This window comes from Pleurodeles waltl, chromosome 5, assembly GCF_031143425.1.
Source record: "Pleurodeles waltl isolate 20211129_DDA chromosome 5, aPleWal1.hap1.20221129, whole genome shotgun sequence".
NCBI lineage: Eukaryota > Metazoa > Chordata > Amphibia > Caudata > Salamandridae > Pleurodeles > Pleurodeles waltl.
The window spans coordinates 287,431,515-287,457,086 of NC_090444.1; the positions used below are offsets into that span (position 1 = coordinate 287,431,515).

General features: G+C 40.8%; 1 protein-coding gene across 2 annotated transcripts in view; it reads left to right on the top strand.

The window, feature by feature from the left end:
• TTC7A (tetratricopeptide repeat domain 7A) overlaps nucleotides 1-25,572 on the top strand; it is a 1,654,710-nt gene that overhangs the window by 1,051,253 nt on the left and 577,885 nt on the right. For both annotated transcript variants that reach the window (XM_069234028.1, XM_069234029.1), the window contains exon 15: nucleotides 16,323-16,483. In XM_069234028.1, the coding sequence (XP_069090129.1) occupies nucleotides 16,323-16,483 (161 nt within the window). The remainder of the gene's footprint in view (nucleotides 1-16,322; nucleotides 16,484-25,572) is intronic.

The window sequence follows — 25,572 nt, forward strand, 5'->3', positions numbered from 1 at the left end:
TGTAAGTATGGGGGGATAGGTAGTAAATATTGACTCACCAGTGTCCAGTCCCCCGGCAACTCCATAGAGTCCCTCTGGATGCAGTATTGCCAAGACTTGCTCCTCCCATGCTGTCAGCTGTGGGGTAGAAGGTGGGGGTCCACTGCCTGTCCTCTGGATGGCGAGCTGGTGCCTTGCTGTCATGGAACGTACCTTCCCCCGTAGGTCCTTCCACCTCTTCCTGATGTCGTCCCTTGTTCGTGGATGCTGTCCCACGGCATTCACCCGGTCCATGATTCTACGCCATAGTTCCATCTTCCTTGCAATGGAGATTTGCTGTACCTGTGCTCCAAACAGCTGTGGCTCTACCCTGACTATTTCCTCCACCATGACCTGCAACTCCTCATGAGTGAAATGGGGGTGCTTTTGTGTGGGTTTTGTGTGGTGTGTGTTGTGCAGTGGGTGTTGAGTAATGTGTTGGGGTGTGGGCTGCGTGACGGATGAATGGGTGTTTGTGGTGTGTGTGTAGTTGTGTCTATGATTTGCATGGCTATCTCTTGGTTATTTTTCGTGTTAGGAAAGGGTTGTGGGTAATGTGGATGTGTGTTTTATAGTGCTGTGGGTGAGTGGGTATGGTGTGTGTGTATCAGTGTCCGGTGTGTGTTTTTAGTAGTGGCCAATGTTGTGTTGTTTATATTTGGGTAGCTATTCTGACCATGCCGGTGTATACCACCATTGGTTTACTGCCATTGAATGTCTGCTGTGGTGATTCATGGGTCATAATGTGGAGGGCGTTGCTTTGTTTGCATAACGGTATGGGTGTTCGTACTGACATTTTAACACTAACCTTTGGTCTGGCGGATATGTGTTTGTGGCACTATTCTGACGGTTTAGTGTGTGTGTGTGTCATGATATGGTGAACGGATGTTTGCCTCCGTGACGGTATGTTGGCCGGTGTCACCACGGCGGTAAGCAGGAGTTACTGCTAATGTCAAAATGAGGGCCTAAATAACTTGTGTTAACACAAGCATATACGTGTTTAAAGAATGTCTGTTTGTAACTTCTTGAGAATATTAATATGTTCAGTAGTCCAATGTTGACTAGAAAAATCAGGAGAAATTAAATCATACAACGGTTCAACCCATTGTGCATAATCTTAGAAGACCCAAAAGTTATTGAAGCTTTTTAAGGTGTTCGGTGGTTGTAAGAGAGCATACTTCTCTAGGAAGTGTGGTGCAAGGCTTGTGCATTCATTTGATAATTCATATCCTAAAAACAAGGCACTGAGAAAAACAATTTTAGATTTTGTTAAATTGAATTTATAGCCATGGTCAGCAAATCCTAGAATTATGCGATCCACTCTGGCCTAGTGAAAGTTTAAATCATCATCTGTAAGGTAAATATCATCAATGTAAGACAATGCTTATGAGTCAATTTCTTATAAACTTAGCATCACTCTGGCTGCAAACAGACCTGGACTGTTCTTATTCCCATGAGGGAGGTGAAATAACCTCCTTTGAGTACCTAGCATGGTAAAAGCACTAGAATCCCTGCTCCCAGGTGCTATATTTAGACAGAAAAAAACAATTTGAAATGGCCTACGTAGCTTTGTATTTGTTTCTGAACAATATTATTTATTAGAGCTGTGCTGTGGGAATTTTGTATAGCAAAAGTCCATATATGACTGTCTAAAGTCCAAGACTATACAATAGAAATGATCTGAGAGACACAAGGCTCAATTGCATTTTAGTATTATAATTGTTATAGAATCACCCTAACCTGGCATTTAGCTTCATGCTTAATAGGGTACTGTGGTTACACTTGTGGGCTGAACCTTATTGGTATAACATAAGGAGAGTCCTTATCCCAACTCACTTGATTGCAATATAATGCTGGGTCTTGTGCAAGAGCCCATTCTGCAGCATATACTTCTTTAACTTCTTCAGGAAAAGAACAGAAAAGGAAGGTAATGTTACATCTTCCCCTTGTGGGACTTTCCTAACAAACCCAGGTGGCCAGTCTACCTCAGCCAAGGGAATGTCATATGCATTAGTCAAATTCTGCCAGAGTATTACTTTAATAGTGTGTGGTATGTCACCCTCAATTTGGATGTCCAAATCGAAAAGTCTATTAGGAGGGCTTAGCTGCTGATCTAGAGTTTCAACTTCTATGAAATCATTAGTTGGTTTCACCACCAGAAACTCTTGAAGAATCCAGTGAACTATTGTGGCCTCTGCTGTGTTGTCGATCAGAGTTTTCGGTCACGTCTTGTTCTGAGTATTTGTGGCATACTTTCCTGCCTTTTCTTTTTTATGATGAGATCAGAGGAGCACTGTGAGTCTGTTTTAGGTTTCCTATACTCTTCGTATCTGCATTTGACTCATCCCACTATCTTTGGCCTTTTGTCCGAAGAGTCCTGAAAGGAATGAGAGGTACGTGTATCAGAATACTGATACCTATCAGCCTGTCTCATTGTATATTGATTAGGTGAATTATAACTTTTTTTAGTAAACTCCAGTTGCGGAGTTCAAACTGTGTTTTATTTTTATTTTTGTTTTTGGCCCAGAGCTTTTTAGAAGGCTCAGGTGTCTGCTTGGTAGTATCTATATCAGATTTGTCTTTAAGTTGTGGCATTATAGGCCTGGTTTCCAAATGACCATGGCCTATAGATGTAAAGGGTTCAGAAATTATTTCAGATAATTTGCGTTCCTGATCTGCAATGGAAACCAATGCAGGATGTTGCCGTATCGCCAAAGAAGTTGTCTCCTTTAATATCACTTAAAGTATTGAGGATACTGTGGCAAAGTTGCCAATTAGTTTTATCCCCAGATCCAGGCCAGCGTACACCCCATGTTCATTTTTAATTTATTTAAGCACTTCAGGTGAAACAGCAATTAATGGGTTTCCATGTGAAATTATATAGATGGCAGAAAAGAGAGTATTCTAAATTTTATGTTCGGGTCCCATATGAATAAACAGTGCTTAAAGGTGATTTGTTGTTATGCGATACAAAATGGGATTTCATCCTGTTTGGTAGGGATTTTATCCATACTGGTATTAATAGTAACTAGACTAATAGCAGTGACAGCTAACTAAGGCTGCCCAGCTTGAAGAGCCCTTGCTGGAGCAGTAGTCAATTTATGCCTAGTGAACTGCATGAGACAGCAATAGAATTTAACCATATGGTTTAAAAGAGCAAGTGTGTCACACTGATTTAATGCTTATGCATTGGATATGGTGTATATCCTGCCAAGGCTGGCCAGGTGGCCTCTTCATTGCTAAGACGACCCAGTCTAACATTTTGAAATGTATGTACGAGGGTGCCTTGGAACAAATTTTTATATTTTCAATAGGTTAATAGCATTTCTAAAAATGCATATGGTCTATATACAGCTGGAACTGCAGCCTCAGTGTATGTGTGAAATGTGCATGAATTAGCATATACTGCAGTAAAAGTAACCCAGGAATAAAAAACTTCACATTTAAAAGCTTTGTCTGCCTCAGCCACAAATGTTACATCTTCACCGCCATTGGCGAACCCATGTCCAAGTGAATGTGCAGTTACAGCTTGTCTGCAATTAACTGGAATGTTCACTTGTTGTGCCATATTTGATGAATGGAATTCAAAGAAAGGAAACACTATAGCAGGTAATCCTTTTGAAAGTTCACACTTGAACAGCCTACAGACCTAAATAGGTGCTTCCTATTAGAGCTGAGGAGGATAAATCCCTATGACCATGGACGTCTCTATATAGAGGTGACAAAGGAGCCTTGGGTACAACCAAGGGAACTACTCAGGAGACCCATTAAATAAGTACCAAAGCTAGAACGTTGTTGGCGGCATGTTATACGGTTCCTTCGAGTTTAGTAGGACTGTGTATTATGTCAACAAGAACTTCACAATATAGAGACATAGGACCTGATTTCGAGTACGGACTGCCAGGAGACCGCCACCACCACTAGGATCAGGAATCCCGATGGGTTGGCGGTGGTGGAAGTCACAGTCAGCCAGTGCGGTGACAAGTTCAGCACCGCCGTGCTTATCATCACTTTCCTTTCCACCAGCCTTTCCATGGTGGGGTCCCATCCATGAAAAGGCTGGCGGAAAGGCAGAGTTGGGCCCCCCTGACAGCACCCTTGGAATGCGCACTGTCTGCTGTGGCAGACAGTACACCTGAGGGTGCTGAGTGTGACGGCCTTGGCTTCGACTCCCTGAGGGAGACGAGGCCAATACTGCCCCACTGTTTCCCCCAGTCAGACTGGTGGAAACATTGTAATACGGCTTGACGGCCACCTCCCTACCACCATATTGGAGTTTGGGCAGAGTTTACACCAAGCAAGTGGTTCATCTCCAGTTCTTGTTTCATGAGCATGAAGCTACTAAGTCATGTACATACGTTAAGTATTTGTAAAGCACTGCTACTCACCCGTGAGGGTCTCAAGGCGCTACAATGATACCTGATCAGAAATAAATGAGAGAACAGTCTACTAAATAGAGTCTCAAATGAAAAGTGGTGTAGAACACCTGTAATCTGTCAGCAGACATCAAATGAGACAGGGTAAGTGGAGCTGTTGGACATAAAGAGGCTTCCTGGGCAGGACAAGGCATAGAGTACACAGTGCAGATGCAGAAAATGACTTTCCTCCGATTTAGATCTCCATTTTAACTTTTACATGTTTTTCTCTAACACAAGACACACACGCATATATTCTTAGTTGACATTGTCGCCCTGTAGGCTGCACATTTAGTTCCAGGGTCATACAATCAGAATGCCATGGCCTTGTTTTATTTTTTTATGCTTGTTGGAGACTCTCTTACTGTAGACAAATTAAAGAAGCTGTTCTGCACCTCTACCACAGTGCGATAAGGATAATGCTTTATTATGTAAACACCATCCATGCTCTACTCGGTGAGAGGAGTACTTCATGCTGAGGTTATCATGAAACTGCTGTGCACTGCGTCTGAGATGCAGCCCTGCTGACTCCAACCTTCTTCCTAAGAAGGAAGATAGCCTGCTGTGAATGTACTGAAACCGGCTTTCTGACTCATAATACCAATGTTTCAGGGTTATACCATCCCAACAGGTTGGCAGAGGGTACTCTCACTAGGCTCTGTTTAGTGTGTAGATATTAGTGACAAATAGGAGTAACATTAGTTACAATCCGAGTAACCAGTAAAACTCATAGTTAGCCTTGCCAGAATCCCTCAGGCTCATAAAGGACCGCACAAAGTGAAAGTGGTAGCTGCTTTTAAGCCCCTTTAATAAAAATTAGGCAGTTCCATTGCAAGGTCTAAGTTAAATGTGCTGTGTGAAAAGCAATGTTTAAGAGGTGACTAAGGGCAAGAGCTGCGCCTTTGGAACTGAGAAGCCAGGTTCACCTCTCAGCAACGGCTCAATATCCTGTGATTCTGGGCAAATCACTTAGGCCTTCACTAGGAGTCTGGCAGTCTCAGAATCGCCAGGTTCACCTTGACAGTCGGAATGATGCACTCCAGGCAGTCCAACCACCACATTACAACTCAGGCGTTCAAACTGCCACTGGCCCGCTGTGCCTGCCAGGAACATGGTCCCTGACGGGCTGACAGCGGTCTGGCTTGTGCTTAGCCATGGCAGTGCTGAGATCAGCACAGCCATGCTGAGCACGGGTCCCCTTTCCAACAGTCTTTTCATGGCGGTTTAACCAAAAGGCACCCAGTTAAACCACATGTGTTTCTGTGCACAGTCAGAGGGTTGAACTGGGACAGAAAATAGGCACAGGCAAAAACATAAAAGTGGTACCATTAGTGAAATACAAAGCTAAAAAAGTGGACCATGGTTGCAAAGTGAGGCAGTTTAGAACTAAGACACACTGTATAAGTGTTTTGAAAGGTATGAACGACAACATGGTTTAGCACTTTAAAACCCAGCCCAGCAGACTATAAAATCGGTCTATAACAAACAAACTACCAGCCCAGACACTGACCTGTCAGACCAGTCCATCAGACACTGCCTGATTTCCTATTGACCAGTCCGAACCCGTTCAGTGCATATTTTCCTCCTCCTAAAAGTACCCAGAAGTGATCCTGGGTTTGAGAAATACAAGTGAAGTTTGACTCTAACTCTAGGCACATGATGTTACTTTGAGTCTGAAAACTCAGAGAGGCTAGTTATGAGTTGAATATACCTGTTGAAATCAGTATCTCTGGGCCTAGTATTGCCACCTCCAGTTCTAGTCCAAACCGAATGAGGGTGTAGGTGTTTGTAAGGACTATCATATATTCACAGTGCTTTGTATCCTCACTGGCTTCCTATCAGACAAAAAATAAACTTAAAGGTTTGTATACCTTGAACATGGCTTTACATCCCTGCTCTGTTATTGTAATTAACAGTTAATATAAATATTTTTTTAGCATTCTAGTAGTACACTGGACCAATGGTATCAGCTTGATGTACAATTAAACTACTAATCCAGAGAATTGTACAAGAAACAGTTTCAAGAAGCCAGTCATCTAATAAGTGAGTTAAACTTGAGATATTTTTGAAGAAGACTCTAACTAAAGAAAGGTGAGAATCTGGCAGGAGAAGATAGCAGAAACAATACATTTATAATGTGAGAGAGAGGCTGCGGAAGAGATCCAGGTATATCTTAACGAGGGCAGGATAACAGAAGGTGTGTAAAAGTAAGGCACATCTTGGTCCAACTAAATATGAAGTCACTACATTCTGGTGCATAAGTGTTATTGTGTGTGTGAATGTTTGTGTGTATGTGTGTGTGGAAGTCAGACAAAAAGCTTAACATATATAGATATGGAATGCGAAAACCTTTAATTTGCATATTTAACACTTTTATGAGTAAAATGTGATCTACATTATTGAAATAATGTGTGCATATTAATCATATGTTGTGCAGTACAAGACTGCATTTAGTCAGGAGCAGCACCTGATTTCATGTTAAATAGTTAATATTAGCCTACTTTTCTTTTGCTATTTTGAAATGTCGACTTTACATGTAAAAGGCTGAAAGGTCTGCACATTTGACATTTGTTTGTTTTGTGAGTGATGAGTTTTTCCATTGCAAATGCTGGGTTTTTCCAGATGCCTTTTGTTAGCTAATGAATAGGTATTTGTTATGTATTAAACGACCAATTGTGAGGTTCTCATTAAAAGAGCAGATGCTAATGTGGGAGAACGACTCGTGGGAAGAGCTGACAGTAGCTGACAGTTTGTCCGGTGTAATAATTCAAGGACATAGCCATTAATGGATCATTGTTTAGACATGACAAAGCGGGGAGTATGCCTACTCCCAGAGCCTGGGAAGAACAGATTGATTCCTGAGAGTGAGAAAAAACTGAAATGTTGCAATTAGTGTTTTGTCGAAATATAATAGTGTGTTCCTTAGACCAGCACACACACACTTACACTCTCATTCACACTCTTGTGCGATAAGAAGGAAAGCTTGCTGACTTCGAGTTGAGATGACTCTTCCACAGCTCTCCACAGCGTGAATGTAAAGGCTTTATGCCTGTGCATTCTTATTCTTTTGTTCAGGTATTCAGGTTGTTCAGGTTGTTTTCTGAAGCTGACATCTTACCTTATTTGCCTAAACTAAATGCCCTTTTTCCCAAACCACATCAGATAATTTAGATTAGGGTATTTCCTTTATGAAACACACTTTCTGGTTAAACTGAATTATTTATGTAATCCTCTCTAACATTCAATTTTCCTTATTTTGAAATATGGACTCTTAGACTACTTAAATTTGTAACTAATGATGCTTGAATTAAAATTCTTAATGGATTAATATCCTTGCTTTAATCAAAATTTTGTTAATAAATCTTTTTTGAATGTATTTAAATTCCCCTTATTGTTTCCTGTGCAGCCTAATGGTTTTACTGTTTTGGGAAATTTATTTGAATTCTAGCTTCTAAGTTCCTCTTCGCATCGACTAACAAAGTTCCATACGGTGGGGTTTGTATAACTATGCCCATAGATTACGATTCAAGAACCCCCGCTCCATCAGATAGAAGTACACAAAATACATATAACACATTTATCAGGCATTTGGTAATTTGAATCCTTCATGACATTTTCAGAAACCCATTGAAAAAAAATGGAGAACGAGTGACACTTCCAATGTCAGAATAACCAACTTAATCTGGGAATTTAAAATGGAATGTGACCCCCCTGCTTTTAATTTTGGCTGAAAAATTCCCAGCCTAAATTCTGAGCCATTACCAAATTTGAAAATACAGCATTCTTCTGACATGGCTCATCTAATTTAAGTGTTTGCATTTACTTAAACCAACAACCAGTTAAAACTGTTCTGACGCAGATATGTTAATTAGAAATATTAATGAATGTTTATGCATTTTGAATAATAATACTAAAATGTAGAGAAAAAAAATGTAGAAAATTCATGTGCACATTTGAAAATGTGCCCACGGAGAGTGGTCACCAAGATTCACAAACTACACTAAAAATGACTAAAATATGTGAAATGTTGAAAATGTCATATTGAGATGTATAACGTATGTTTTACATTATATTGTAGCGCTAACTTAGCCAAAGTTGTGGCCTAGTTTTTGCCAGGCCTCATGCAGAGGCTGAATAATCATGCAATGTAGAGAAGCTCATGTGCTGAACTGACCCTGAACTACTCATGTTAAAAAGGTCTGCTTAGCTAGAATTTTCTGCAATGAACTGATGGACACGAACTAGAGTTTGTATCAAAATTGGTGTAAAGCAGACGAGATGTACTTTCCCAGGACTCGAACAATAGAGACACTGACAGGAGAAGAAGATGCAATATTTTCAATACCTGATGAGCTGGATGATGAGGACATCGTACAGTGAACCAATCGATACCCTGAGAACGGCATAATATTAGGATTCATAGATTTGAGGAGCTGAATGTATTGGGTAGCGTCATATATGGTGACCAATTGACCAATTATGATTTGGGGGGATAGCCTGGGTGACTTTAATATAATGTCATGACAAGGGAGGAAAACTTCAGAACTGATGGGGAAATGTTAGAGGCAGATGATCGGGGAGAGACCTTTTGCTGAAATTGATGCGAGACTCTGTCATTGGGCTCATGCTCTTGAGAGCCTGATGCGTTTGCTGATCGATTGATGACCTGAAGACAAAGACTGATTTTGTTGCTGATCCATACCGTGGATAGGTAGCTATGACAATGTGACTGACTTTTTGTACCTTTTCTTTCTAGGTACGAACTGCATTGTTCTTAAATTGTTTTTTTCTCTTAGCTAGATGTTTCCAAAATTATGTTCCAAACTGTTTTCGCATGAAGTCCCACATGCTAATGCTAATCTGAGGTTAGGTAGGGTTCTAGACTGAGACGCTGACATATACGGTGACAAATGATTGATGGACTGATTTGCTGAACTCTGCAACTCATGTTAACATATTCACCGTTATTGGCTTATGTTGAGGCATTAGAACGCATGTTTTCTCAAGTTTTGATTAGATTTTGTTATTGGTGGTCACTAATGAATTAATTTTGATTTGATTGAATACAGTTTAAATTAACCTCATGAATTAGTATTGTAACTAATAGGGAAATAAAATTGATAAAACGTATAATTGAGTTTTGGTTATTCATGAAATGTTGACAATATTTCACTGACGTTTAATGTTTCTCTTAGTGGTTATTGATTTGTGTATTGATTACTGATGGACATTGGTTACTACATAGCTAGGCTACTCTACGCGCATCAAAAGGTTCATCGACCTATACACGCCCCTTGTAAGTTTACTTACCAAGGACTAGGCGCGCTAGCAACTGCTTTCAACAAAACAGACGCAGCTCTAATCATTGACCTCATCTGACACAACAGCACCCACTGACTGCGTACTTCTCGCACTGCAAAGAAACACTGTAGGGATAATGCCAACCATTTCATACATCTTACCCTCATCCAGGTTTACAGACCTCGCACTGTAACCCTGGTTTGTAAACACTTTGACTGCTTCAGTGACTCAATTCAATGGCCAGCATCAATCTTGAACCCAGCGATTCTAGTTTCACATTTTTAATATACATTTTATTCAGAGAAAAAGAACATATCAAACTTGGGGAATAATGGAGTGAATCTGGAGCTTTAATAACAGTAAATAAATGTAAAAAACCTTTCACATTTAAGGAGGCCTGCTCTTCTTATACCGGGATCTGGTGTAGGCAAAGTAACCTAAAAATATAGTTGATTCATGATCCAGTTGGTAAAATATATGTCATCTGCGGTCACTCTGCAGTCAGCTGCAAAAGGACCAGTCTACCGTACATCAGAAAACAACATTTTGTAATGGGGGTGTTTTTGCTATGTTCGTATCCAATCAAACCTGATTTTGATCCCTTCACCTGATTTTCTTAATTTGTAGCTATTTACTCATTAAATTGTATGTTATTTTAAAAAACTTGGTTTGGACCTTTTAAATTTAGCTACTATGCGGACATTAGTCATATCTATATGAAATTCAGATGTAATGTGTAGCTGAGAATGATCAATTTCAACACCCAGTGTTGGGAGCAGAAGATTCATACAGTCTTTTCTCATCAGTACGAATAAAGTTTAGTGTAAGCTCCACTTCCTAACTAGTTAACAGCCTTCCATTACAGAAAGAATAACGCATTCTTAATGTATCATTTATAGTGACAGTAACTGGTAGTTTACTGGTGCCGTTGAGTATCATACACTTTAACCATCAAGTTTAGTATCAATGCATAGTGTCCTGTATGAGAGGGTCATGGATTGACCAAACATTTGGTAATCTTAACATATATAAACTCTAAAAGTTGGTCTGAATTGACTTATGTCTACCAGTTTCATCAATTGGGCAAACTGCTGTTGCTCAATTGCCGCTCCCTATCGGCACATTCTCTACATATTTACACGCTCTTGGAAGATTTAGTACCGGTTGGCTTGTTCCTGACGGAAACTTGGCTAAATGAAGAATCTTCAGTTGATATTTGTAAAACCTTACCCTCAAATTATTCTATAGCTCATATAGATAGACCCCGGATGAGAGGCGGCGGTATAGCCATTACCTATAAAAACTCTATTAAGTGTGTGACATTGCCACTTGAGATCCCAGAATTCGAAATTATGTCCTTTTCTCTGTACTTGTCTTCCACTTTCACTTTTTCAGGAATTCTTCTCTATCGCCCTCCTGGCCCCTGTGCGGGTTTTTTAGAAGTTATACCCGATGTAGTGGCCAGACTTATCGGTAAGACTCCTAATTTAACTGTCCTTGGGGATTTTAATATTCATCTTGACAGCTTAGATTGTCCTTCGGCGAAATCTCTGTTAGCCTCTTTTACCGCAATGGACATGGCCCAGTTTGTCACTGGCCCCACTCATTTGAAGGGTCATACCTTAGACCTTATTTTTTGCAATATCTCTGATCTCACTATTTCATCCTCCTTACTTTTACTCTGGACTGATCATTTTCTACTGTAATTAGTCTTTCCTTATGATGTCTCCAGAGATATCCAACCCAGGCTCACCATTGTGGGGCGTACCTGGTCGAAGTTGGTACCAAGTATTTGGCATACTGCACTCTGTGCCTCTTCTACAATCAGTGACTACTCCTCCCCTAATGCCATGGATCTATTTGATAGCTGGATCTCTACCTCCTTGAATTTAGTTTTGCCCATTAAACTGAGAATAAAAAAAACCTTCTCATAAGTCTAATCCTTGGTTCTCGTCCTCTCTACTAGAACTCAGGAAGAATTGCAAAAAATTAGAGAGAACTTGGAGGAAAAATTACAGCTCCTCTGCCAAAGAAGCTTATAGACAAGCTATTAGATCTTATCATTATAATATATAGGCAGCGCAAACTGCCTATTATAGCAACAGAATAGAGAATTCCTCTACCTCCCAGAAATACATTTTCCAGATTTTTAAAGAGCTTACCATAACTCTTATGCCTACCTTTCCGATAGAAGCTTCTACTACATATAGTAATTTATTAGCAGCTCATTTTCAGGATAAGATTACTAAAATATACTCTGGTTTTCTTTCATCCCCCTCTCAGGAGAAGTCAGACGAGCAGGATATGAATCCTCCTTTTGCTGGGACCCAGTTAACTAATTTTCCACCCCTCACAGACGCGTTAACTCTTAATTTTCTCTCTAATATTAAATCGGGCACCCCCTTAGACCCTGCCCCCCTTCTATTCTTTTGAAGGCTGCAGACATTATTGTCTCACCTCTGACAGAAATACTTAATAGCTCCTTGTCTTCAGGCATTCTTCCTAAGTCCCTCAAACATGCTATTATAAAACCTCTTCTGAAAAAGCCAAAGCTTGACCCCCCTGCTTTGGACAACTACAGACCTATTGCTCTTCTTCCTATTTTAGCTAAGATTCTGGGGAAACATGTACATTTGCAACTGACCAGTTATCTTGAGAGTCATGAGCTCCTACATCCTACTCAAATGGGTTTCAGAGCTCAACATAACACGGAGTCGGCGCTCCTTACGGTGACCGAATCGGCTCGTCAACTTTTAGATCAAGGAGGTCATTTTGCTATTATCCTTATTGATCTTAGTGCAGCCTTCGATACCGTAGATCACACCCTCCTTTGTGATAGAATCTCCAAGACAAGGCTAGGAGGCATGGCCCTTTCTTGGCTTTCCTCTTTCCTTATAGGAAGATCTTTCCAAGTTTTGGATCGTTCTTTTTTGTCTGACGTTGTGTCTCTGACTTGTGGAGTTCCTTAGGGCTCTTCCCTTAGCCGGACTCTTTTCAATATTTATTTATCATCTTTGGCCAAGGTAGTCACTCCCTATAATCTTTCAATGGTCACCTATGCCGATGACACCCAATTAGTGGTATCCCTTCTAGTATTGGGGATTCCTCTTCCGCTAATGACCCAATCTAAACTTAAATTTAATGATGGTAAATCGGAAGTATTGATTGTAGGCAACGGTTCCCCTGCCTCCCCTTTGGCACTGCATTCAGAGGCTTTTAATAGCTTGCCTCCTCCAAAGGCACAGGTAAAAAGCCTAGGTTTCCTGCTTGACCCTCGTTTGACGATGGAGCTGCAAGTAAAAAGAATCTCCTCAGTCTGTTTTGGTTTTATCAGAGCTCTTAGGAAGATTCTTAATCTTTTGCCGTTCACTGCCAGAAGAATTCTTGTTCAAGCTTTGGTTCTCTCTCGCCTGGACTATGGGAACTCTCTATATCTTAGTTCCCCAGAGTACGTAATAAAGAGGCTGCAGATTGTGCAGAACGCAGAAGCTAGACTTCTTACTAACTCCCCGAGGCATCTCTCTGCTAAACCGGCGCGGGTAACACTTCACTGGCTCCCGATCAAACAGCGCATTCATTTCAAATCTATGTGTATAATTCATAGAGCCTTACATAATAGGGGCCCTCTTTTTTTTAGAAGGCGGATTTCCATTTATGTTCCTTCTAGGCACCTGAGATCACTATCTTCTCGACAGATTTATATACCTTGTGTCAAAAGATCATGGGGAGGTAACTCTTTTACCATCAGAACTGCCCGTTTCTGGAATGCTCTGCCCTCTGAACTTCGCCACGAACCCTCAGAACCTCTTTTTAGGAAGAAGCTGAAAACTATCCTTTTTTGCAGTTAATCTGTTCCCTTTGGTCTTTCCGAGAATCGTTGTGTACTTTTAGCGCTGGGATGCCCTAGGGTAGCTATGCGCTCTACAAACTCATAAAACTAAACTAAACTAGTTTGTGATGTGCAAAGCTAAGAGGAAAGAAAGACTGATCATTATGGTTTCTAGCTGAATGATTCCTCGCGAATAGCTGTCAGCCCCTCTCTCTGCCATAGCTAATTGCTAGCATGAGTCATGGTTCTGGCGTTATCTCGAGGGGATCTGAAGCAATAACAGGATGTTAGGATGATGAAGCCAAGGAGCAGGTGTTATTAGTTTATAAACAATTTTAGTTATCTGAGCCTGAGACCTTACAGAAACGTCTACATCACCGGACTAGTTGGTGTCACATTTATAATTCAGTTCTGTGACAACCTGCACAATTTCAGTCCCTTTACTGCCAATATTGTCTGAGTACCCACTTACCCAGAGTCATCAGCCATGTAGCACAGTTGAAGATTTCCTTGCGGGCAAATCGAGTAGACCGTCTATCATTTCCACATACAGTTTGAAGTCCCGAACAAGTCATCAAGTTACTGAAGCACCATCAACGTGCAAGCAGCACATCAGAGACAACTTTTCCATTTCGTCACCCACTCAGCAGGCTCCATTTTGGACGCGTTTGCACAAACATGCTAAGAACAGAAGTCTTACTTGCCCCATTATCAGGACGAGACCACTTGGTGATCCCCTCTTTGATTATGATAGCTCAGAAACTACTTTAGTTGTCTTGCCGATGAGCACTTGTCACATTGTAGGTATAATTTAAAAACCTGGCCAATTTGCAGGTTCCCCCAAACCTGATTTGTTCAACGTGAATCTCCCCTGAGCTCTCTAACATGTATGTCTAGTTCTGTAACCAGGGCATGTGATATAGTGGGCTCGCTTGTGAACCATCAACGATCCAGCATGAACAAGCGTGACAAATGGTATTGGCTCAGCCACACAATTAGAGATGTCTTCCGTATCTGTAAAGTAGAAATAGCAACTCAAAGTTATCAATGAATTTCAAAATTTAGAAAGCATTAACTAACACCATTCGTATAACAGGTACTTTGAAACACAGACCCTCATTAAGAGCTACCCATATATATATATATATATATATATATATATATATATATATATATATATTTCTCCCAGGATACTCTGTAATGAGGTTGTACTTTGTAGGTGGGCAGTATGGCAGTGAAGGATCAACCCGGCAAGTTCTCCGATGAACTCATTGGGATATTTTCCTCTGCTTACTTCCTGACCCCTGAGCTTCTAGCTCAAGACCAACGGTGCATTATACATGCTATTCTTCATGAACACTGTCACCTTCTTGCTCATGCATTTTTGTAGTAGTTTCATACATACTGTGACTTGAGGAACATTCTCTCGGGCTCCATATTTGATCGAGTCTTGATGATGATCCAGTATTTACAATGGAATTGAAGCATTGTTGACTTCCATGCAGCCCCATCCCATTGTATTTTATAATTCTCTGGTGTGCTTTACTGGTTTGATATACTCTTTCATCTTCTTTATCACACATGTGTATCATACTTCAAAGAGCGCAGCGCATGTTTTTCACTAGCCCGTACTCCATTGTTTATTACATTTTTACTATTTGGTTGTTTTAATTTTATTTGTACATTAAATGATCATTTGACTTTAGTTATAATTTGCTTGACTTACTCTATTTGGAACCACTGTTCATGCATTAACCAGCAAGAAGCAAGACCCCTTTGGGTTTTCTTTAGCCTAAGAAAAAAGGCAACATTTCCAGTTTTTGTACTTTATGCCTTCTTGGGATGCAGCCAATGGGAGATGCCAGAAAACAAAACAGTGCTGAAAGTTGACAACATATTTAATTCAGCAAGGGGTCATTTGTGTTAATTTCTCGAGCATTTCCAAAATAAACTCATTGCTGAAATGGAAAAGCAGTGACTGCAAGTGGGAAAACTGTTTTGCACAGAACGTCAGACCAAAAAAATGATATAGCATGGCATCTTTTAGGCTCTTCTGCTTGCATACATTTGTAGTGTTTATAGTTTGTTCAAAAGCCCATAATATACTAAGTCAACATTTGATTTGTGGTTTGATGGTTTTTTTTCACTGGCCATGCACCACTTGATAATTAAAAATCTAATGCATAGTATTTAATTCTTACTGTTTCTCATGCAAGTGCATGATCATTAATACATGTATACCGCGTATTCCAGATCAAGTGTCCCTAATTTTCATTGCACTGTTTATGTCCTCATTCATGACTAATAGTGCTGATGACCACACTTGGAATACTTTATTTTCCCTTTGACTGATTTCGACAATCGACAATGTTTTTCCAAGTATATCACGTGAAGTCTCCATGTAAATGTGGTGGTAAAGGAAGTGGGTGTATTGCAGGGAGTCCACTGTTTGTTTTCTAATATGCATCAAAGTGTTGTGAATTAGAAGGCCCTACTTTCATGATCAGCCCCCCTTTTTGGCGCTGCCCCTGCCTATGGAGGTGACATCAACATGGGGAAGGCCTCATACATAACAACACACACTCGTTTTTAATATGGTCACTTAGCTGTAGGAGTTACTAACAATATGAGATTTCTAAATAATACATGCTACAATGCAAGGTAAGTTGTGGAGCTTTATACTAAGAACAATAGGATGCTAAGAATTTAGGTCATACATAGTTCATCTTCACCTAATTTGCACATGTTCTGTTTTAAAGATTTCAGATGCCATTGAACACCTTCAAGAAGCTTTAAAATTCTGCAATGATGATATAAATTCGCTTCATCTACTGGCTCTTCTGTTTTCTGCCCAGAAGGAATATGGGCATGCCCTGGAGGTCATTAACATGGCTGTCTCAGAATACCCAGAGAACTTCAGGTATGTGAAATTAGGGCATTGCCATGTCTGCTATATTTATATTATTGATGCCCAGCGATTAGAATACACCTTTCAGTACTGCAACCCTGAGGTGGGGTAGAAGCACCTTACACTTACATTATGTGTATGGGGAAGGTTAATGTTTGGGCCAGTCTAGAGTAAATATGTTTGCTCTTGTATGCGTTTCGCAACAGTGACATCTAAGTAATTTTAGATAGGCACCCCAGCCATTATGGACATAGCTCGTCTGGGCTCCTCCTTGTACAAACCCACGTATTCGGAAAACCAGATCCACCGGTCAAGCCTTCTCCTACATCGCTCGTTAAGTGTGGAACAGCCTCCCACTACACATAAAGGCCCGTATTTATACTTTTTTTTGCGCCGCATTTGCGCCGCTTTTTGACGCAACACGGCGCAAACCTACAAAATACAATGGCATTTTGCAAGTTTGCGCCGTTTTTGCGTCAAAAAACGACGCTAATGCGGCGCAAAAAAAGTATAAATACGGGCCAAAATCCTTCTAATCAGTTCTTAACTTCTGCAAGAAGCTGAAGACTTGGTTTTTCAAAAAGTCGCACTAGACCCTAGTTGTGGCTAGACTGACATCCTCCCAGCACCAGGATATACGCTTGGGCAATAGTGCGCTCTCTAAACCTGGATAACATGATATAACATAGCCTTAATTACAGCCCGCAACCACACCTGGGTGATATTATCACTACTCTGTGAAGCATTGTGCTGTCATGCAAGTCAATGACACATAGAAAATACAAATAAAAATGGAATAAAAATACATTTGTGCTTGTTGAGTGGAAAATGTAAATTAAGATAAACGAGAAGGGCAGCCAAAAAAGTATATTGTACTCTTTCAAAAACACTTGCTGACTGCTAGTTCAGTAACTATAGCAGGGTAACAGGTGTAATTCATTCTAAAAAGAAGAAGAAATCCCTTACAATTTGAAACAAATTCACACTTACTCTAAGATTGTGCCTCTCTGACCAGACTATTCTGTTGTCAGTGATGTTTGTGTCATTCACGCACCAAAAATGTGCAGGTGCAATTTAAGAAATTCTTGGTATTGATATTGGGATGGTGATTATGCACAATCACTGATTTATACACAGGGTACTATAATGCCCCATTATGAATCCTGGCAGCTACCAGGCCTTGCTGTCATACTCACTATAAATGGACCCTCACTGCATACCTAATCCTGTGTCGGCTAAATATAGGAGATTCCGAGCTAAAGGATGCAGACTATGAGCATCCATTATAATTTCGATAACAAAAAACAATTTAGGGCTCTGTGCACTTTACCATGGCTAACCAGTGCCAAAGTGCTTGTGCTGTCTCCCTTAAACATGGCAAACTTGGCTTACACCTGATTGGCACGTTTAATTTACTTGTAATTCCCTAATAAAGTGGGACCACATGTATCTTGAGCCTGTAAATTTAATGCTACTAGGGGGTCTGCAGCACTCATTGTGCCACCCACTAAGGTAGCCCTTGAAAACATGTCTCAGGCCTGCCACTGCAGCCTGTAATGCAGTTTTAAACTGCCATTTCGTCCTTGCAAACTAAATTGTTTGCCAAGCCTAAACCTTCCTGTTTAATAGTTATAAGTCACCCTTCAGATAGGCCCAAAACAGCCTGTATGGTAAGGTGCATTGCATTTAAAAAGTAGGGCATGTGTTTTTAGGTTCTGCACTTGGTAGTGATAAAACTTCTAAATTTGTTTTTCACTACTATAAGGTCTATCTCTCCCATTGGATAACATTAGGCTATTGCATTTAATATGTGATGACTTTTGATATGAAGGGGGTAGGAATATCACGTTTACACTCAAATTAATTGTAATTGAAAACACTCTTAAAAAGTAAAGTCGGATTTTAATTCACAATTCTGAAAATGCCACTTTTAGAAAGTTGGATTTTTTTTTCCTAATCATTTGGTGTGATAGAGCGTTCCAACCTAATAAATTACCTGTATCTGGACGCTCTTGGGTCGATGAATCTTTTGACCAAGTGGGGCTCTCTTCACCCGAGAGTAATCAATTTAATCAAATCAATAATCAATAACGAACATAAGCAATTCCCTGATCAACATAACACTTCACAATTAATCCAGAAAACATTTCGGCGAACCATGACCTTTCGGTCATGAATAACCACACCAGTTTATTCAAAGTTAATGCATTTATTTCCCTATATTAACAAAGCTAGCACGATATAAATGTGTCTCAACACCAAATGATATATGTAAATGAACATTAATAGCTGTCCATAACGGCGAAACAGATGCAATCTATGCAGCATTTGAATAACAATGCATTCGATAATGGCAACGCAAACCACTAAAACTACAATCTGTAATGGGCTAATTGCATACATTAGTCAGCATAACAAGGTCTCAAATTGCATCGTGCATCAAATGAATCCTCATCTAACCTCAAATTAGCATCAGCATGTGGGACTTCATGCAAAAACAATTTAGTAACATTAATTTGGAAAAGTCCTAACTAGGGCTCTTATCAAAAATCAGCAGTTGGTTACCTAAAAAGAAACACAATGCAATTGTACATTTTCCTTTCATATTTACCAAGTTCGATCAGCATTCAAGGAAGTCTTCGTCTCACAGGTACCGGTTTCGATCAGCATGGGACGGGGCAAAGGGGCAGGGTGGACGGGGCAATTGCCTCACGGCGGCAAGATAAAAGGTCAAACTACTACTTCATGCAAAGGGGCAAATCAAAGTTAAAGTCTCTAGGGCGAGAATTACTTAAAGTCTCTAGAAGATGGCAAAATGACGATGTCTGCAAGATGAGCCATAATGGCTGCAATGTCCTGCAAAATGGCGGGCAACGGCCAATGTCCGATGGCTGGTTATGGAAAATGTCTATAATGGCTGCAATGGCTAAAATGGCTAAAATGGCTGCTTTCTTCTTGTGCACCGGGTTTAAATAAACAACAGTTCAAATCCAGTAGGGTCTTCCATTGGAGGGTTCATAGGTTGGCTTCAAATTGTCCAATCAAAAACAACTGTTCACAAGCTTCTACCTAAGCATACATTATCCTTGGAGTCGGGAACGTAAGTTGCAACATATTTTACCAATTAACTCACTTTCAGAGCTTCCATTGTCCGCACCTGCAGATTGACCTTGGAGCAAAGAAGAAGATGCCAGGCTGGCACGAAACCTTAAAGATAAGCATGTGAACCGATCTCACTGGAAAAGTACAGCTTCAAGCAAGAATACACGTTTATTAGCACATTGGAAAAATACGAGCATCTAAACCGTGAGACAAGGCAACTAGGCCGAAGCCTCCACTAAAGTTATGCTAAGCTAAAACATTTCAAACAAGCAAATCATAGCACACGTTTACGGTTATGTCGGATTAATACAATTCTAATACATCACGTTATATAAAGCACGCTTATAAATGTTGGCGAACTACTCTGAGGGCACATTTTGTCCCCGTACAATCTTTATTAGTTCGGTTAAAGTCACACTTGATTATTGCGGCACTACGTTTATGCACTAATAAATGTAAAACCTTCATTTCTGCGTCATCAATCCCTCCTCTGATGACTACTTGTCATCACACAAAACTAATCCCACAAATTTTATTCCATTAAAATTCTGTCAGTTCTCTTTGCCTTTTAGTTCCCCTTGTCCTTGCTTTGTACTCTTCTCCCATTCTTTTCATCATTTTCTCTTCCTCCCTTCTCTTAATTCTTGCCATGATCATTAGTATTCCTCTTTTTATTCCCCAAATCCCAAAGATGCAAATTAGTACTATTAGTATTCCCTGTATTATTTTTAGCAATATTCCATTCCAAATGCCACCAAGCCAATTTCCCACTGAAGCAAGTCCCTTTCCAACCTTCTCCCAAACTCCTGGTTCTTTCAATTCCTTCAAGTCTGCACTCTCCTTTGTTAGATTAGCAAGCATTGTTTTAATCTTCACACTGTTGTCTGGAATATATGTACAACAGTGACGCGCACCAAGCATTTTGCAAACGCCGCCATCCTTTGCTAAAAGAATGTCTAGGGCAAGCCTGTTTTGAAGAGTCATAGCTCTTTCCGCTGCAAGTTCAGCATCCATCAGGATTATAGCACCTGAAAACTTTGTCACCATGTTATCCACTATAGTAGACAACTTTCTTATTTTGATGGAATTCAACACAACTCCCAATGAAGGAATCATGGCTCCAAATATATCTCCTACCACAGCAGCTGCGGTCTCTCTTTTCTGGATACGATGGGATCCAGATGTCTTCGGAATCATCGATAGGTCATCCAGTTGATAAACCTTTGGGAACACTATACCCAAATAACATCTCCCCCACCATCCTTTTGGAAGACGATAATAGGCATTATGCCCACAAATGTAATATACACCAGGTATGACAGGGTCAAATCCGTTCAGCATGAATGTCCATTTGGCCTTAAAGATAAACGTATGTTTACATTCACTCGCTCCCACGAAAATGTTATCATAATAAGATTCACCACGATATATACAAAATTTCCCTACATGCCAAGCATCTAAAGCTATTCTTCCTTGTGTTTTTATTGCGGCAAAAGCATAATTATCTACTGAAGTCCTCTTACTTAGCTCTTTTTCTAATTTCGCATTCATTTGTGCCCTTCTATCATCTGTGCGATCCAAAAAGCTTATTTCTACTGCAGATAGCGAGCAGGTAAGATTTTCCCTATGTGCGTGAGCTGTTTCAAAAGGTTGCATTGGCTCGAAAAATTCCCTCGTTATTTTAGCATCCCAATCTTTAGCAATCTGGCTTAGCTGCGTTATTATAGGAACATATGCAAAGGTAACATCATAATTTGAGTAAAAATACTGTATGTTAGTTTGACCATAAAATCTAGAAGTTACTATACTACATGTAATCCCATATGTAAGAGGCATGTGGTGATAAGTCACCCCTTCCGTTACCGATGTCGGTATCTGTGTACACACATAACAATCTTTCGCATCCATAGTCTCAACATATTCTGTTAGTAAGCGATAGAAAACATTATACGAAAGTTCCTTCTTATCATGCAAGTGTCTCTCATCTAATTCTAGTCTTTTCAATGCTGTTAGTTCAGTGACAGTAACAGGAGCATAGGTAGAAGCATCAATTTTCTCATTCTCACCCTTAGCACGCATTGCAAGCACTATTGCCATTATTATTAATACACATGCAGTTATCAAGCCTATACACACATATTTACAATATTTCATTCTACTGTTTTGTGTAGCGTACCTAGTCATGATCTGTATAGAATCAGAGAGCTAGAAGCACTTATAAAAGAAACGATTTAGCAATTAGTTACAAAGCTTAACGAGCGCAATGTTCACACAGTTCTCTTCAGGAGCTCAGTCACTTATCGGTTAGCAGCATTTGTCTCAATTCGGCAATAACTCAATTCGGCAATAACTCAGTCTCCTTTTTTTTTTTTTTTCAGTTAGCAACGTTGTCTCAAATCGGGTTTAAGAGTAAATCAGGTTATCAAAGTCTTAATCAAGTTAGCAAATGTCTCATCCGGTTTAGCAATGTCTCAGCTGGTTGTATCACGTTAGATTATAGCAAGCAATGTAATTTATCAGTTCTCTTTTTTTTTTTTTTTTTTTTTCAATCAACAGCGTCCATAAAACTTTTCTTTTCTATTGGTATCTCTTCTTCTTCGTTCTCGAGGCTAAGAGATACAAATTCGTCAGTCCAATCGTCATTGACTACATATGCCCATTCTGGACCGGAATATCTCCTGTTTGGTATCCTTTTCCTTTTCAATTTTGCATCTCTCTTTAATTCTGTCTCACTGGTACTTTCCTCTTTGGCCAAATCTTTTTCTTCACTTGACTTTGGTACCACGACAGACACTTCCTTTCTTTTCTCTTTCACTCTTGGCCCTTCACTGTCGTTCAACTTTTCTCTAGTTCTTAGTTTTACTGGCGATATACTTTGTTTTCTCTTTGCACTGTGTCCATTTGATGGACCTGCAATCTCCTCCGAAGAAGTTTGAACAGTTTCGTTCTGTTCTGCCTTGTCCCCTTGTTCTGGGGAGTCAATCACGCTTTCCTTTTCTTTTTCTGTACCGTCTGCTTCTGGGAAAGCCCTCCTCTGATCAGGCTCTCCTGCTTTTTCACCTCTTTCGAGCCCTTTGTCACCGTTACTTTCTTCAGGCTCTTTGTCACTTTCAGCTGCTTCAGGCTCTTTGTTACCTTCAGCTGCTTCGTCGCTGTCTGAGGTTTCTCCTTGGTCTTCCCCAAGTGAATCGGTTGTTTCGTTCTCAGAGAATATTTCTCTCTCCTCTATTTCTGCCTGTTCGCTTCTAGTTCTGTTTTGCTCTGTCTCAGCGCTCGGCACTTTGTTATCAGTTACTGGCAGTTTCAGCGCTTCCACTTCCTCATCTGTGGGACACAACACTTTCTTTGTATGACTGGCGTGAATCCAGTTGGGAACTCCTGCACACTTCACAGCGGTAGTTGTCGTCAGGATCACTTGGAAAGGGCCTTTCCAACGGGGTTCCAGACACGACTTCCTCACGTGCTTCTTTATCACGACCCAGTCACCTGCTTTCAGTGTGTGTCCTGGACCTTGGATCGGTGGCAAGGTGGTTGCTTCCACCTGGTGAGAGAAAGAGCGAACCACGTCAGCCAGACCTTTGCAGTAGTCTAACACCATATCATCTGTAATATTCAAAAGCGCGTTTACGGGAACTGCAGGAAGTCTCATGGCCCTGCCCATGAGAATTTCGTGCGGAGACAATCCAGTCTTTCTGTCAGGGGTGTTTCTCATTGACATTAACACCAAAGGCAATGCGTCAGGCCATTTCAAATTTGTCGATGCACATATTTACGCCATTCTTGATTTCAGTGTACCATTCATCTGCTCCACCAGTCCTGAGGCTTCAGGGCGATAGCTACAATGCAGTTTTTGCTCAATGTTCAGCGCTGCGCAAAGTAACTTTATCACCTCGTTATTGAAGTGACTTCCCCTATCTGATTCTAAAGAGATCGGGAATCCGAAACGTGGTATTAACTCCCTCAACAATAGTTTTGCAACTGTAAGGCTGTCATTTCTACGTGTAGGGTATGCTTCAATCCAGTGACTAAAAATGCACACAATCACCAACACATACTTCAGACCTCCATGCACAGGCATCTCAATGAAGTCCATCTGCATTCTGCTGAACGGGCCACTCGCCCTGCCAATGTGGCTCGCGTTCACAACTGTTCCCTTTCCTGGGTTCATCTGCTGACAAATGACACAACGATGGCAAACTGCTTCTGCAGCTTGACGAAATCTGGGGTTAAACCAATCAGTTTTGAACAATCTTATCATGGCATCTCTCCCTAGGTGAGCCTGCCCATGATAGAACCGCGCTAGCTGCGATAAGAGACAATTTGGTAAAACATATTTTCCCTCATTTGAAACCCATAACTCATCTGGTCTCTTTGTACATTGTGACTTAATCCAGGAAACTCTTTCATCCTCCCTGACGCTATTCTGTAATGCTTTTAGTTCATCCATTGTATCCACGACCTTTAAGGCAAATGCTTCAGCTGGTTCGAGCTCTGGCTCACTTATCGAATTCCATTCATCCCTGAGCAATATACAGTTCAAGGCACAAAATCTTGCGACTTGATCCGCATATGCATTTCCCAAGGAAACATAGTCCTGTCCTTTTGTATGAGCACTACACTTTACCACTGCAATTTCGGCTGGCATCTGAATGGCGTGTAACAATTTCCTTATCCTCTCCCCGTTTTTCACTGGGGACCCTGAAGAGGTCAGGAAACCTCTCTGTGACCATAGTTGCCCAAAGTCGTGCACAATTCCAAACCCGTACTGACTATCAGTGTAAATGGTAACCTTCATCAATGTAGACAGTTGGCATGCTCTTGTAAGGGCTACAAGCTCTGCTACTTGTGCAGAATAGACTCCTTGGAGCCAGGACGCTTCCAAGACACCTGTTACAGTACATACAGCATATCCTGCTTTCAATATTCCCAATGCATCTCTTAAACATGACCCATCAACAAAGACAATTTGGTCATTTTCATCAAGCTTAGTGTCCTTAATGTCAGGTCGGGGTTTTGTGCAAAATTCAGTCACCTGAAGGCAGTCATGCTCGACGTCTTCAGCGTTCTCAATTTCAGCATTTTCTCCGGGAAGCAAGGTTGCTGGATTCAACGTAGTGCACCTTTTCAGCTGCACATTCGGTGAGCCCAGAATTATTGTTTCATACCTTGTGAGTCTTGCTCCAGTCATGTGTTGCGTTCGGGAGCGGGTCAAAAGTATTTCAACTGAGTGAGGGACCATGACTGTTAATGGGTGTCCCATCACTATTCCTTCACTCTGAGTGAGGCTGATACCAACTGCTGCTACGGCGCGCAAACACCCTGGAAGTGCTGCTGCGACCGGATCCAAAGTAGCTGAAAAATACGCTACTGGTCTGTTTATGCCACCATGGGCTTGGGTCAAGACAGACAAAGAACATGCATCACGTTCATGACAAAACAATGTGAAAGGCTTTGTGTAATCAGGCATACCTAAAGCTGGAGCCCTGCACATGCATTCTTTCAATTCAATAAAAGCATCCATCTCATCTCCTTTCAGTTCAATTTCATCCAAGGCATCCTTCTGGGTCAGTTTCAGTAAAGGCTTTGCTAGAGTCGAGAAGTTGGGAATCCACTGGCGACAGTAGCTCACCATCCCCAAAAACTTCCTCACCTCCCTCCTTGTCTTTGGTGGACTCATTTGAAGTACACTTGTTATTCTTTCCTTCATTATTCTCCGTGACCCTTTCTCTATTTGATGACCCAAGTATTTCACTTTCTTCTGACAGAACTGCAACTTTGAAGGAGACACCTTGTGTCCATTCCTTCCCAAATGGTTCAGTAGAGCAATGGTGTCGGCTGTGCAGCCACTTTCTGTCTTAGACGCAATCAGTAAGTCATCAATGTACTGCACTAGGGTTGACTCGAATGGCAATTCTAACGCGTCCATGTCTTTCTTTAGAATCTGATTGAAAATTGACGGTGACTCAGAAAACCCTTGAGGAATTCGACACCAACTGTAA